The 14,755-nt window shown below is 52.1% G+C and overlaps 1 protein-coding gene across 1 annotated transcript in view; it reads left to right on the forward strand.

Annotated features, from left to right (window-relative positions):
* Positions 1–5,466, forward strand: part of TTLL11 (tubulin tyrosine ligase like 11) — a 261,722-nt gene extending 256,256 nt beyond the window's left edge. Inside the window, exon 9 of the mRNA XM_065928526.1 lies at positions 3,267–5,466. Coding sequence (XP_065784598.1) covers positions 3,267–3,562 — 296 coding nt within the window. The 3' untranslated portion in view covers positions 3,563–5,466. The remainder of the gene's footprint in view (positions 1–3,266) is intronic.
* Positions 5,467–14,755: the final 9,289 nt, after the last annotated feature.

Below are 14,755 nucleotides of genomic sequence, written 5' to 3' on the forward strand. Positions count from 1 at the left end.
AGTTCAGGGGCCAGCCCTTGTGCAAGCAGGATGCTTTTTGCAGATGGGCTTTCAGAGTGAAGAAAGAACAGACTGCACCCGGCCGCGGGAGGAGGTGAGGCAGGGACAGCTTCTCAAAGTGGGGTCCCGACTAGGTGCCTTGTCACCACTTGGGGACGTGTTCAAAGTGCAGGTTCTCAGACCTTCAGAGCTAAGAACCCTGGGGTGGAGCTGCGGTCTATTCCAACATGGCTTCTGAACAGAATCAGCAGAGCCTGAGGCCTGGGTTCAAGTCCCAGCCCTGCTGCTTACCTGAGAGCAAGTTATGTGACCTGAGGACAAGTTATTTGATCTCTCTGGGCCTCGGTTTCCTCATCTGCACAGTGGGACTTGTTACGAGGTTCAGAGCACTGGCAGAGTGTATGTGACCCATGCAGGAATCAGTAATGTCCATTCCCCTTCATCCTCGTACATATACTTTATACATGTATAACTTGTTATCAAAGCAGAACATGTATGCAGAAGGTTCGCACTCTAATTTTTCAAAGCAATGACTTCAAATAGTAGCAACGTCTTCATAATTAGAAGCAGCTGTCCCAGCATCACCTTTTTCCACTCTCTAGATTTTCCAGTTGCATTTTTTTTAATTGCACACATGCGTACTATAGAAAATCTGAAAATGTAGACAAGCAAAAAGAAAACCGAGGAGAGCACAGTCAACTCCATTTCTCATTTTATCAATAATGAGATATTGATAATGATTTCTCAATGATTTAGCCATACTTTTTTCTCCCCAAAGAGGTCTTAATTGTGTTTAGGGGGGTGTGTTATTGCTCTAATCACAGTTTGCCTCCAATTAAGGGAAGGAAACAGGTGTTTGTTGAGTGAAAGGTGCTCAGCCCTCACTGTTCAGAGTGCGTGCTCCAGAGGCCGCAGCCTGGGTACCACTAGGAAGCTTGGCAGAAATGCAGTGTTGGGCCCCATGCCGGAATCTGCATTTTTTGACAAGACTGTAGTTAAAGTGGGAGACGGGGGTTGTAGACCCCTGAGCTATGAAACTTGCAGTCACGCACTGTTCTTCCAGTCCTGGATAGGAGACTTGAGCTAGCACGTAAATGCGTGCGGCTTCCTTTACAAATGGAAAGTCTTGCCGCAAAGCACTGCCAGCTGAACTAAACAATGTGATTGATGAGGAGGGTGATTTACATTCTGGCCCGAGCTCCTTATCTTGTCAGGGACCAGGGACATGCCGTTCCTGGACCCGGCACCCGTCTGCCGACCACACTTGGAGCAGCGGCGCTTGTGAAGTTGGGGGCTGGGGCTGCCCCGGGTTTCTCTGGTTTTAGATCCCAGCCTCTTCAGCCTGCGTGTCCTGGACCCTCCCACTGGCTGTGACACACACCCACACATGCACGCACACCCTAGGAGAGCCCTGGCCCAGAGTCAGTGATTAGAAAACGTCTGTCTCTTCATACAGGCTCAGGCCTCATCCCCTGCGTCTCGGTCGGTACCAGGCCTCTGTTTACATTAAAAGGGTTACTGTTCTTTATATCAGCTCCTGTCAAGACCAAGCAGGGGACTTGCAGAACGTCTGGAGTCAAGAGAAGCTGAGTTAAAAAAAAGCTTTGATGGACTTAGAAGATTAGAAACGAAAAACAAAACAGCAACGTCTTTGCGCAGCTCAAGTTTCCAACACAAAAAGATCTCTCAGATCCTAGGGTCCATATATCATCCAGTATTTACGAACTCCAGGTCAGGCCTCCACCTACAGTGACAGAGCAGGCAACTAATATGTCTGAGAAGGAAGCAAGGCCCCTGGGAAGGTGTGGATCAGCCAAGTAGGAGCTGGCTTCTCTAAAAATCCCATGTGGCAATGGTCCAGCCTTACCCCCAGGAGCCCAGGGAGGCCCATGATTTTGGATCATGGAGCTCATTTTCACTAGAACATTGGGAAGACTCAGAACCTTTTGCGGGGCACAACTTGGTTAAGAGAATTGGGAGTCAGAGTGTGAATTTCCAAGCCACAATTCTCTGGCTGTGTGACCTTAGGGAATTTACTCAACGTCTCTGATTGTTAGTTTCCGTATCTGTAAAATGGGACATCATAATAGTGACCTTGCAAAGGCATGTCTGTGAAGCGCCTAGCGCTGACTCTTTCGTTCATTCACTCATGTAGTCAGTCCCTCTGTATTAAGCATCTTCTGGGGACCTGGCACTGGGGGTCTGAGGTGAGCTGGAGCCCACAGTCCAGCAGGGAAGCTAGAGATTGTCAGTGAACCCTCTAATAAAACCCTGAACTAGCAGCCAAAGGTGTTACCAAGAAAAAGGCAAGAAGCCTCTATCAGGGGCTGGATCTAACCTGGAACTCAGTGGAGGTTTTGCTGAGTAAGTGATTTTTCAGCTCAAATCCCAAGAATGAGTAGGAGTTTATGAGGCAAAGTAGAAGAACCTTCCAGGCGCAGAATGGGGTCTCCTATTAATACCTTTCAGAATACAGTTTTGAGTATAGAGAAGGGGTCAGGTATGTTTTACTTTTTGAGGTAAAATTTACACGTAGCCAAATGCACAGATTTTAACTTAAGGTACAATTTGTGGATTTCAAGAAACATACACGCTCATGTAACTGACACGCCTATGAGGGCTTTCCCCAGGTGGCTCAGATGATAAAGAATCTGCCTGCGGTGTAAGTAGACCCAGTTTTGATCCCTGGGTGGGGAAGATTCGCTGGAGAAAGGAATGGCTACCCACTCCGGTATTCTTGCCTGGGAAATCCCAGGGACAGAGGAGCCTGGCAGGCTACAGTCCATGGGGTCACCAAGAGTCGGACACGACTGAGCACCTAGCACTTTTCATGAGGATATAGAATGGCCATCATGTTGGACTCATCTTCACACCCTCTCCCTTATTATAAAAATTGTGGGCTGGGTTTTAATGGGAACATTTGGTGGCGATGCAAGGGGATAAAGGCGTTGGACTAGGTTTAAATCCCAGCCCTACCGCTTTCTACCACTGGACTTTGCCCAAGTTGCTCCAGTTCGCTAAGACTCAGTTTCCCCATGTGTAAAACTGGGTTATTGAACCTTCTTCACAGGGTTGCTTAAAGGGTGAATCTGCAAGTGGTTGTGAATGCCCAGCTGGCTGGACGCTGGTCAGGCACGCTGAGACGGCCCTGTTTCCTCTCCAAAAGGGAACAGTGGTGGGCAGAGAGCCTGGTGGTTGGCGTCGGGAAGCCAGGGCACCTGCGTGCACGCACCATGCCCCCCCTAACGCCGGTCTCTTGTCCACAGGGATGTGCCTGCAGGCCTTCGTGGAGGCCTTCTTTTACCTGGCTCAGAGGAAGTTCAAGATGCTGCCGCTCCACGAGCAGGTGGCCTCGCTGATCGACCTGTGTGAATACCACCTGTCCTTGCAGGACGAGAAGCGCCTGGTGTGTGGCCGCAGCGGCATATCGTCGGGGAGCAGGCCCCAGCCCAGCGCCACCCCGCAGGAGGCCGCACCTCCAGCCCCGCCGGCCGAGGGCCGGCCCCAGCCCTGCACAGACGGCGCCCACAAGGTCTCCCCCTCCAGACACACTCTGTCCTGAGGGCCACTCTGTCTTCCCGGAAGAAGGTTGAGCCTGAAAGATGCCACCCCCGGGCTTCCTGCTGGTGGAAAGATGGCAGGATGTTAAGTCCCAGCCCGAGATCCCACTCCTCGTCTCCATGTTCCACTGAGCTGCACTTGGCGAGCCCGCCTGATTCTCGCCCGCTCTCCTCCCCAGCACCTCTTGGTGGCCCACCTGCTCGCGAGCCATCAGCGGACATATGATATGCAAAACGTGGCAGATGGCTTCTTCTCTTCTGGGCTCGTGGGAAGCCACACCTGGGGATAAAAAGCTGCTGTGTTTGGGGCAGGGTAGGGGCACCAGCAACCCCAAGATAGAGAACCATGGAGAGGAAGGAACTCGAGGCATCGGAGTCTGGGGTCTGCCCCCGGGCCCCTCCCCCCACCCAGAGAGAATATGGTTAGAGCCTAGGAACATCATGTTTGACTTCCTACCAGCCCGTTCTGTGAAAATGAATTGGAAATACCCAGGAGGCCTGCGCGCTCTCCCACCCCGATCATGTGCTGCGTGGGTGCAGTTAACAGACCGACCTGGCTGATTTCAGAGCTTGTCTGTTGCCAGCAGTGTTCTGTGTGTTACTCATTAAGATACAGATTTCACTGAGAGGTAGCTGAGGAAGGCTCCCAGGAGTCTCAGAGCTGGCTGGAGCCTGCGAGCCACCTTCCGTCCCATTGGGTTTGCCCCCACAGCAGGCATTCCCCGATCATTGTTTTCTGATCAGAGCTCTCTGCGGGTGGGGCGTTCACCATGTGTGCCCAGAGTGTGCCGGGAGCCCTGGGGAAGGTGGGGGCTTCAGAGGGGAGGAATGTGTCAATAAGCCCTGCGTAAGGGTCAGAGCAAGTCAGAGCTTGATGTTAGAAGTGTCGGAGAAAGGGGAGTCACACTCTCCCTTCAACGAGACCCTTCCCTTGTCTCCATTCATATCCCCAGCCATCCCCCCTTCTCAGGGGGAAGCTTCAGAGGCAGCCGAAGGGAGCACTTTGGAAAATGGCCACAGGCAAGTCAGGGTCCAGGGCCCCCTGACCACAGGCAGCCGAGGAGCTGCCATTGTACAGCCAATCTCCCCAGAGTGCTGTTGGGTTTGGGGTTAATCTCCCCCTTTATCAAGGACCCTGGAGGGCCCTGGAAGGAACTCACCATCAGGCTCTGAGGGAGGAGGGTGAAGGGTCTTGGACGGCATTCGTTAGCATGGTGCCTGGCACACAGTGGGACTCAGAAAATGCTCACAATTGTAGGGACTGGGGAAAGTCATGGGTGTCAGTGTCAGAGACGTGTCCGAGACCAGCACAGACATCTTCCTTCCCCCGCTTTTCCTCTTCCTCCTTACACTCCTCCCTGTCTCTGAGCCAAATCCCCTTCACTCCAACCAGTGGGAGCAGTTGCGTCAAAGTCCAGCACAGAGCCTGGTCCCTCGTAGGTGCTCAAAAAGCGTCTGTTGAAGTGCCCGGCTGGGAGTCATCCACTCTGGAATATTTTTCAGTCCAAAGGGAAGGCTGTTAATCTAAGATCGCTCCAGCCGTTGACCAGTTAGGGGGCAGGGTGGGGGTCTGTTGATCCTTGCCTGACCTTCCCTCTCGCCAGACGCCCATTCCCTCAAGGTGTGAAGTCTGCCTCCCCCACCCCACAGGGTGGCTCCCATGCGATGCCCTCATCCCATTGTTTCTCCCGTCCTGCTCCTGGACGCCCAGGGCAGACCCAGGTCTGCAGCCTGTCCCCACCCCAGGGGCCCCGGCAGTCCGCGAGCCCTGCAGGGCACGTGCTGGGAGACTCTTTCTTTCTGTAAAGAAAATAAATGCCTCTATTTTCCCAGCAAAAAGCAAGAGGTGGCCACAGGTGGGAGGGACAGGAGGAACCCGATGAGCAGCAAGTCCCAAGTGGGAACATTTTAGAGGTGTCATCAGCTCTGTTTTCCAGTTGCCCAGGGCAGTTTTGTGAGGCCGTTCCCATTTTCAGAGAAGGGAAAACAAGGCCCGGGAGGTCACGTGGTAAGTCAGGGCTTGGTCCAGGTCTGTTAGTCAACTCCAGAGCCCCATCCCCTCTGTGTACCCAGGTGAGTATGAACCCAGCTCCAAACAGAGCCCTGGTGGGTCCTTCCTGCCTGTGGGCCTTCAGGGCTCTGCACACTGCCATGCCATCTGGTGTCACGGGTCAGGGCCATCAGCGTTCCTAAACTGTCCACTGTGAGAAAATGAGTTTGAAAACCCTGCGTACGCTCTCCCAGAGCCCTGTGACCGCAGCAGATGGATTTCACAGCGAACAACCCAAGTAAATGGTCCCCGCACGCTTATTAGCAGCTGGGAGCAGCAAAGGATCTTTTAGACAAAGTTCTAACTTGATATCATTTCCTGAAGTCGGTTTCCAGAAAGCATGCACTTGCCAAAATGGGATGCCATCATCAGGTTCCAAACCAACCAAACACATTGAATTTTTTAGAAAAAAAATAATCAGTCGGCTGAATTCTAGGGGACTTCCCTATCGGTTCGGTGGTTAAGAATCTGCCTGCCAGTGCAGGGGACATGGGTTCGATCCCTGCTTGGGGAAGATTTCACATGCCACAGGGCAACTAAGCTCATCCACCACAACTCCCGGGCCTGCACTCTAGAGCCCATGCCCTGCAGCAGGAGAAACCCTCACACCAAAACTAGAGAGTAGCCCCTGCTCGCCACAACTAGAGAGAGCCCACACACAGCAACACAGACCCAGCACAGTCAAAAATACATAAATCAATTAAAAATTTTTTTTTAAAAAAGGCTGAATTCAACCAGCATTGTTTGGGGTGAAATGTGAATATCAGTTCCTAGGATGAGGACCATCCTCCCTTCACCCCGCCTCGCCTCTCACCTGGAGGCATGGTTGCTGGGTGGTCTCCCAGGGTCACAGTCTAGAAGGAGCCCCTCCAGGGCAGGACAGGGCCTGAGAAGCCCCGGGGCCCTCGGTGAGCGTTGGGGAACCGAGGCTGGCGTAGTACAGGAGGCCAGCGAGTGACAGCGGGCCCTGTGTTTTCTTGACGCCACTGATCAGGAAGAACCAGAGGCTGCTCTGTTACTGGAGTAAGTGATCGGAGACTTCCCCCACCGCCTCGTGCCTAATAGGAAGTCCCACTGTGTTTATCTCGTTCAGTAATTGGCTGCTTGTTTGTAGCGGGTAATTGGAGTGATCACAAGAGCAGCCGTCTCCTTCCTCCTGGAAGAGAGATGCTCCGTGGGGAGCTGAATCCCTGTTCTCTGCCCGTAGGATCGGCCCATCCCCAAGAAGGGCCCATGGATGCCATCTGGACCTCTTGCTCCCTATCCTCTCCTGCCGTTTCTTCCCCTCCTGCTGGTGCCCCCCCCCCACACACACAGTCCGGCCACACTGACCCTGCCACTGTCCACTGGCTGGGTCCTTGCATGGCCTGCAGCCAGAGCGGTTCAATGAATAGATGAGATCAGGTTCAGCCTCATCCATCTTGGGCTGCATGCATCCCTGGACCACTGCCCGCCCCCCTCCTTTCCTGCCATGCCATTTCTGGTGTATCTGGAAAGCACCCTTCCCTCTTCAGGGCTGGCCTTGTGTGCTCCCCTCCTTCCTTCCTCCCAGGGCTTGTCCTTGGCCTCTCTGCCTTTACTGTCAGGAGCTCCATCCCCACAGCCCAGGCAGAATGCAGCTTGCAGCAGGGGCTTGTGAAGGATGCAGGTGGACTGTTAGCAGTGCTGGTCCCAACGGACCCCTCCCCAGGTGCGGAGGCAGGACCTCCTGGAGACAGGCGCCTCCATCCCCAGAACTCCCGAATCCCTCTTGTTTGTCCTCTGTCTGCTCTCCCAGCTCAGACCTCATCATCTCTGGCCTACGCTGCATCAGTCTTTTGCCTCTTAACCCCCTCAACCATCTTGCATCCCTATCAGTTCAGGAAGAACTCAGAACCGAAATGCTGATTGCGCGATCCCTTAATTGTCAACCCTCCTCTTTTCCCAGCTAAAGCCCAAGCTCCTTGATCTTCAAGTCCCCTCCTCCCTTTCCACCCTAAATCCACGCTCAGCACCCACATCTCCGGAGCAGCCTCTGCTCCTACAGCCCTTTGTGTCTGTTGTTACCACTCTGGAGAGAAGGTGCTGGTTCCTGACCCCTGGGAGGGGGGGCACAGGGCCCACATTTGCTCCATGCGCTCCAGGCTTAGCTGTCCCCTCTGCTGGACCCCCCCTCTGCCCAGTGGAAACTTGTTGTTGTTCAGTTGCTCGGTCGTGTCTCGGCGACCCCATGGACTGCAGCACGTCAGGCTTCCCTGTCCTTCACCAACTCCCAGAGCTTGCTCAAACTCATATTCGTCGAGTCAGTGATGCCATCCAACTATCTCATCCTCTGTCGTCCCCTTCTCTTCCTGCCCTCAGTCTTTCCCAGCATCAAGGTCTTTTCCAATGAGTCAGTTATTCACATCAGGTGGCCAAAGTATTGGAGTTTCAGCTTCAGCATCCGTCCTTCCAATGAATATTCACGGTTGAATTCCTTTAGGATTGATTGGTTTGATCTCCTTGCAGTCTAAGGGACTCTCAAGAGTCTTCCCCAGCTACCACAGTTCGAAGGCATCAATTCTTCAGCACTCAGCCTTTTTTATTGTCCAGCTTCCACAAGTAAGTGGAAACTCACTTATCTTTCAAAGTCCAGCTCACGTGTCTCCACTGCCATCCCTCAAGCAATGAGCCACCCCCTCCTCCTCCTCGTGAGAACCGGGAAGTCCGTTGTGATCATACTTGCGTGTGGTGTCAGTGTTCGCGTCTGCCAAGCTGTGAGTTCTTTCACGGTCAGGCGGGTGATAGCTTGACACTAGCCCCTCAGGCACCGGACTGGGGCCCTTCAGGTACTGGAATGCCGTGTTATCCTCAGACTGGCTTCTGGTTTCCTGCAAAGTGTGAAAGGATAAAGGGGGAAGGTTCCTCCTTGAATGCTGTAATCCATCAAGATAAATGAAGTCGGGACACTCAGCTCCCCTCCTGCTCTACCCTCTTTCATTTTCCTTGCATATTTGAAGACACAAGGGCTGAAAAATGGTCTCTGCTGCTCCTCTGACACCTGGAATTTGCCTTGTGATTGGCAGACTATTACTTTAAAAATAGCTTAAACATTTTTTTTTCATTTCTTGATAAATACCCTAAACTCCTCAGTCCCAGCATTGAGAACCAGGCTTGACTGTCTGGCATTTGAGCCCCTTCCCTTAAAACTCACAGATGATGCGATTCCCCCATCAGTGGCTCAGAGCTCTCCTTCTCTCCCAGCACGGTGCATTTTAACCTAAAATCCACCTCACCCTGATTGATATTTTTGCCAGTCTCCCACTGAGTCTGACAGGTATGGGAGACATTTTCCCATATGGTATGTGAATTTCTCCCTCATGAAATAAGTTTGAATTTTTGTGTGTGTGTTCCCAGGGGCAAAGGAGCTTTGCAGAACAGGCAATACAGTCAATTACCTCCATCTCTGGTAACCAAAAGTCTTGCTTTTCCTGTAACTAGGAAATCCACGGAGCACACAGCTTCCACACGCATGCATGTGCACGCCCACAGACACACTGAGGGCCTTTGAGTTTTGGTAGAAAATGGCAAAATTCCTGATGTCTTTTTGCTCATTTCTGGCAAATTGCTTCTGAGCCTTATTCAGAGAGCAGACGGAAGGGGGTCTTTGCAGCCCCAGAGTGACTTAACACGCTCACCAGGAGGCTGGTGGGGAATGTTTCCTCCGACACGGAGGCGGTTGCTAAGAGTCCAACCAGGATGGTGGTTTCAGGCCATGGGGACGTTGCCTGCCCCTCACTGTGTCCCCCCCTTGCCCTGTCCCCCCAGCCCCCTCCCAGGCTGCAGAAACAAGGCAAGGAGCTGGGCGATGAAAAGAGCCAGCCATGAGTATTTCCCTTCAGAATCCTTAGCATCAGAACAGGGAAAACAAGAATCCCAGCAGGGACCCTGAGAGGGTCTTTGGCTGCATCTGTGGCTCTCTGGCTATGTGACCACGACCATGGACCAGTAATTCCAGCCCCTTGCCCGCTTCCTGGCCTGTACCATGGACGTGGGTCATAATCAATGAAAAGATCCTGTCGTGGACTTGGCACCAGGCAGGGTCTTAATAAATGTCCATTGAACAAAGGACCGATCTCGATAGGCTTAAACTAGACAGAAGCCAGAGATCACTTCTGCCCACGCCAAAGGGCCCTGACAGGCCCGGCTCCTCCAGGTCTGGCAGGCAGCCGGCGTGTTAGCGCCTCCTCCCTCCGTGGGGGCTCCGCTGCTGAGCTGCAGCTTCTGCTTCTTAAAAGCCTTTAAAAAATTCTTTATTAAATTTTCATGGCGCATAAAGTCAAGGTTCTGTTACTTGGCCTCAGTTGTCTTGGAAACTTCGTAAAGGCAATAATAAAACCTAGCGGAGGGCTGCTGCACACAGGCCCCTTGTAGAAACGACTGCGGAGTACCAGTCATTTCTTCTGCATGATCATTTGTGACAGCAAACCCAGCGAGGTGGACAGGGCTTGTTCATTTGGGGTCAGTTGAGGAGAAAGGAGATCCTTTTTCACTTTTTTCCCTCCCCTAATGGTTATTGTTTACCTGGGGGTGGGGGGTGGGGGGAGCTAAATCTTGCTGCAAGGAACCTATGAGATTCTGGGGGAGATGGAGAAGGGAGTTTGGAAAGCTCCTAGCACTTGATCCACTGGGGACAGTCTCCCGAGGGAGGGAGTGACGGGTCCCTAGAGTCTGGCCACCTCTTAGAGACTCTGGCGGAGCAACGGCCCTGGGGAGAAGGCGGCCCCTTCCAGCTTTGTGGGTGCAGCGACCACTGCACACAGCCCCAGGCTGGGTGGGGGTGCATAGCAAGGTCTGCCTCCTCTCACAGGGAGGCTTGAGGCAGGGCAGCTCCTTGGAGAATGGAGGGTCCAGACTTCTGCTAAGAGGCCTTCTGAGGCTGCTGATACACCCGGGGGCCCCATCCTGGCCTCACCCCTGCGCTTGACCCCGTGGGAGCAGCCTAGGTCTGCTCAGAACTCTTCCCAGCCTCTGGACCATTTGGTAGGATGAGAAAGGCATAGAGCCTTGAATGATAAATAAAGTGGAATCTCTGCCCCCTAGAAACAACACCCCGTGGCATCAGAGAGGTGTCATTTCCCACAGCCCCTCCACAGTGCCGGGGAGGGGCACTCAGGAGGGCTCTGTCCCCACCCCGGGAACCCCTAAGGTTCTCCATTTTATGAAACATTCAGACCCTGCACATGCCTTGTGCTCCGAATCTGTGCCAACCCCTTGGTCCTAGCGCCTGTGCCACCACAGGTTCGGCTGTGGGGTAGAGCTGCCACCTCGCTCCCTGCTGGAAAAAGTCAGGTTTGCCACCCGCGGTACCCCCGCCAGGTGGGGAAGCTCCCCAGCTGCACGTAATGTTAGCACAGCCTTGGCCCTCGGCAGCCGGCCTGGGCACACCTTCCAGGGGCCTTTTCCACACTTCTGCCTCCCCCAGATGCCCTGGGTGTGTGGTGGTGCCCGGCAGGGCTCAGACCCAACTCTGTCTTAAATCCCGGCAGCTCCAGCTTTCTCGATAAGTCCTGGGTTTTGTTAAAAGATTCTATCCACCGCCATAGCCTTTCCAACATGTCAATTTCACAGACAGGGCACCAGAAGCCCACCGAGGGGAAGGGCCCTGCCCGAATGCCCAGCAAGGGAGGGATGCGCGCTCAGGCCTCCTCAGCAAGGCGACCCGAAAAGCAGAAGCCAGCCTCAGCCTCTGGTTCAAAGATTTTAAAGTAGATTCCACAGTAGCCAAGAGCAGCTCCACTAATTCCGGGTTTGTTTGTTTTTCTTTTTGTTTGTTCTTTGCTTGTTGTGGTGTTTTATATATTGCGGTCGCATGTAAGGAAAAAGCTGCAAATGCCATCATCATCATCATTTCCAATTTTTCAACTGAGATGAAGCTGAGGGTCTGGGAGAAGTACCTGGCTTGAAGTCATGACCACAGCAACCTCCTCCCCCGGACCCCTGAGCCCAGCCATGGCTCCTGCTGCTGCTCCAGCCACTTGGACCCTGGAAGGCACACATCGGGTTGGCGGCAGTGACCAGTCACTGGGGGGGTTCACCCCGGCGTCTGAGGCAGGAACTGGATCTTCCTCCCTCATGCTCCAGAGAATGGTTTCGGAGGCCTTGGAGGCTGGCGCTGGGTTTGTTTCTCACTCGGCTCCGGTCATCAGGCACCGGCCATTTGATCTGCTTGGACGTTCAACTTCAATAGCTCCTCCCCAGGCGCTTCAGTAGATCTGCTGTGAGCCGTTTCCAGGGCCAGCGGCTGTGGCATCAGTGGGTCACAGGGTCTATCCCTGACGGTCTTGGAGAAAAATATAGCCCACACCGGCAGGTCAGAAGTCTGTGGGCATGGCTGAAATGCCAGGCACAAGCAGCTACTTACTTAAAGCCTCATGTCTTAGCTTTAAAAGCCCTGTAACTATTGCCTTGGGCTCCATATTATACCCATACTTTAGTCAGGACGCTGACTCATATGATGCTAAGCTAAATCCCAAATCACAGCGGCTTCACCCTGAGGTTTATTCTTGCCTGTGCAAATCTCACTGGGTCAAGGATGACACTTCTTTGGACAGGATCCCAGCTTCTTCCTGCCTGGGCTCTTTCCCCTCAAGGATGGTTTCCCAGTTGTCTCTGAGAAGAAGAGAAGACAGGAGGATTGCAGGAGTGGGTTGTTCAGGGAGCGCTGATCTCACTTCTACCCACATGCACTCGACCAGAACTTGGTCACCTGGCCCTAACCTAAGTGCAGGGGATACTGGGCAATGTGTTCTTCCTGTGTATCCACGATGAAAAAAATGAAATGGAACTCAGTGGATGCATAGTATGGTTTTTCCTCAATTCATATTTGTATTAATATAAAAATGCTTTTCTCTCCTTCCATCTTCAAATAAAATTGCTACTTCAAGAAAACAACTGTGTTTCTCTTACAACTGCACGAGCATCTCATCTCACCTCTGTCACGGACTTTCCATTTGGGAAACACAATGTGATGGAGGGCACATGGGTTCCTGAGACTGCATGAGATTCTGGGAATATCTTGGATCTTCCCACCAAGAATTCCAATCCTAGGCTCTGTAGCTTGGCTTCAGCTCAGCTCCAAGTTCCTGGGAAAAACTTCCCATCCCCTGGAAAACTCAGTCCAAAGCAGGTCACTGAAGTTTCCCCTTGAGAGGGTTAGGAGCCAGGACTGGAGAATAGATAAGGAACCCAGACAGAGGGTATGCCCTTCTCAGGCAGGAATAAACCACACAGTCCAAGATTCTGGGGTCCTCAGTTCTAGGGACAGGTGGTCCAGCAAGCCAACTCCAGCTATAGGCCTGTCGAGCTAAGGGCCAGATCACCCCATCCTCTCCAATGCAGCATGTTGGCAAAATGCTAACAAAATGCTAACCCACCCATTGGTGGGTGAAAAAACATGGCATCACTCATTATAGATTTAATCTGTTTCTCTCATGAATGAGGTTGAGAAGCTTTCTTCTGTGCTTCAAAGTCATTACTATATCCTTTTCTACAAACTGGCTGTTCTTGCTGTTTGCCCATTTTCCTATTGGTCTTTTTCCGTTGATTTGTAGCATCACTTTACAGATGAAAAGAGTTAGCCTTTTGTCATTTTCTTTTTTTCTTTTTTTTTTTTTGCAAAATATGTGTTCTATATGGGCCATTTTTCTGCAGCCAACTGTTTGTCTGCCTCCAACGCATTTTCCACTGACTGCCAGAGTGGCCTTTCCGAAATGCCAATCTGACTGTGTCACCCTCCTTCCTAGAGATGCACAACAGCTTCCTGCCACCTGGATCCAGCTCAAACTCCCCACCTGGTTTGGGGGGACGTGCCCATTTGAGGCCCAGCTTTCCACAGTCCCACCAACAGGACCACCAGGTGCAGCCATAAGGGTCATAACTGCACAAGGGGCAATGACATCTGCAGAAAGGCCTCGGGGGCGCCCCCTGGAGGTGAACAGCGGGACAGCCTGGCAAGCGGCTGCAGGAACCTTAGTTCAGGACTCCCCTGGGTTTCCCCAGTGCCTCAGTGGTAAAAAATCTACCTGCAAGGCACGAGATGTGAGTTCGATCCCTGGGTCAGGAGGATCCCCTGGAGAAGGAAATGGCAGCACACTCCAGTATTCTTGCCTGGAAAACACCATGGACAGAGGAGCCTGGCGGGCTGCAGTCCATGGGGTCGCAAAGAGTCAGACACGACTGAGCGACTAAACAATACATTTTGGCCATTTCTCAAAGCCCATCTCTTCCACTCCTCCAGGGCTACGTCCAGGATCTTCCTTCTGCCCCTGACACACTTCCTCTCCTGTGATGGTGAGCTTCCTCCTTTGCAAAGTTGACCTCACTGTCACAGTTTGGCTGGCGGGGATGGCCAGCACTGGTGTGTCTGTTTAGCCCACAGCACGTTGCTTTTCTTTCTGGGGTAAGGCTGTGAGCATTCACGTCTGAATCTCATCCCTGGTCAGTGGAGGTGCTCGGGAAATGCTTGTGTAATAAATGAGGGACTGAGTGAAGGCAGACCTTTTTTTTTTTTTTGAAAATTTTAAAACATTGAGGTATAGTTGACGTATACAAGTGCATACAATACAATATTATATAAGTTGCAGGTATATAATATAGTGATTCACAATTTTTCAAGGTTTTACTCCATTTATAGCTATTATAAGATATTGGCTATATTCCCTGTGTTGTAGAATATATTCTTGTAGCTTATTTTATACATAATAATTTGTACCTCTTTCTCTCCGCCCCTGTCTTGCCCATCCCCCACCCCTCCCCCTACTGAAAACCACTAGTTTGTTGTCTGTATTTGCAAGTCTGTGAAGGCGGGGCCTCTGCCTGCCAAACCCAGTGGACATAAGGCATGAGCGGACATAAGACCCAGCCTCCCCTCAGGCTTCTCAGCCTAATGTAAACTTGAGCACTTACCCAACAGGATGTCCTTTTGTATAAATATTCATTAAACACTTTGAAAAATATAAATTTTTTTAAAAAGCAGCAAAATGGCTCTTCCCAGGTAATTATTGTCGCCCCTGCAAATCTGCACTGAGACCATTTTATTTAGTAGGTCTAGGGCTCTTTCCAGATTATAAATGAAAGCCCTTTAAGGGGCAGGTTATTGTCCCTCCTCCAAACCCCCTGGAGGGGG

The sequence above is a fragment of the Muntiacus reevesi genome, chromosome 3, assembly GCF_963930625.1.
Source record: "Muntiacus reevesi chromosome 3, mMunRee1.1, whole genome shotgun sequence".
Lineage (NCBI taxonomy): Eukaryota > Metazoa > Chordata > Mammalia > Artiodactyla > Cervidae > Muntiacus > Muntiacus reevesi.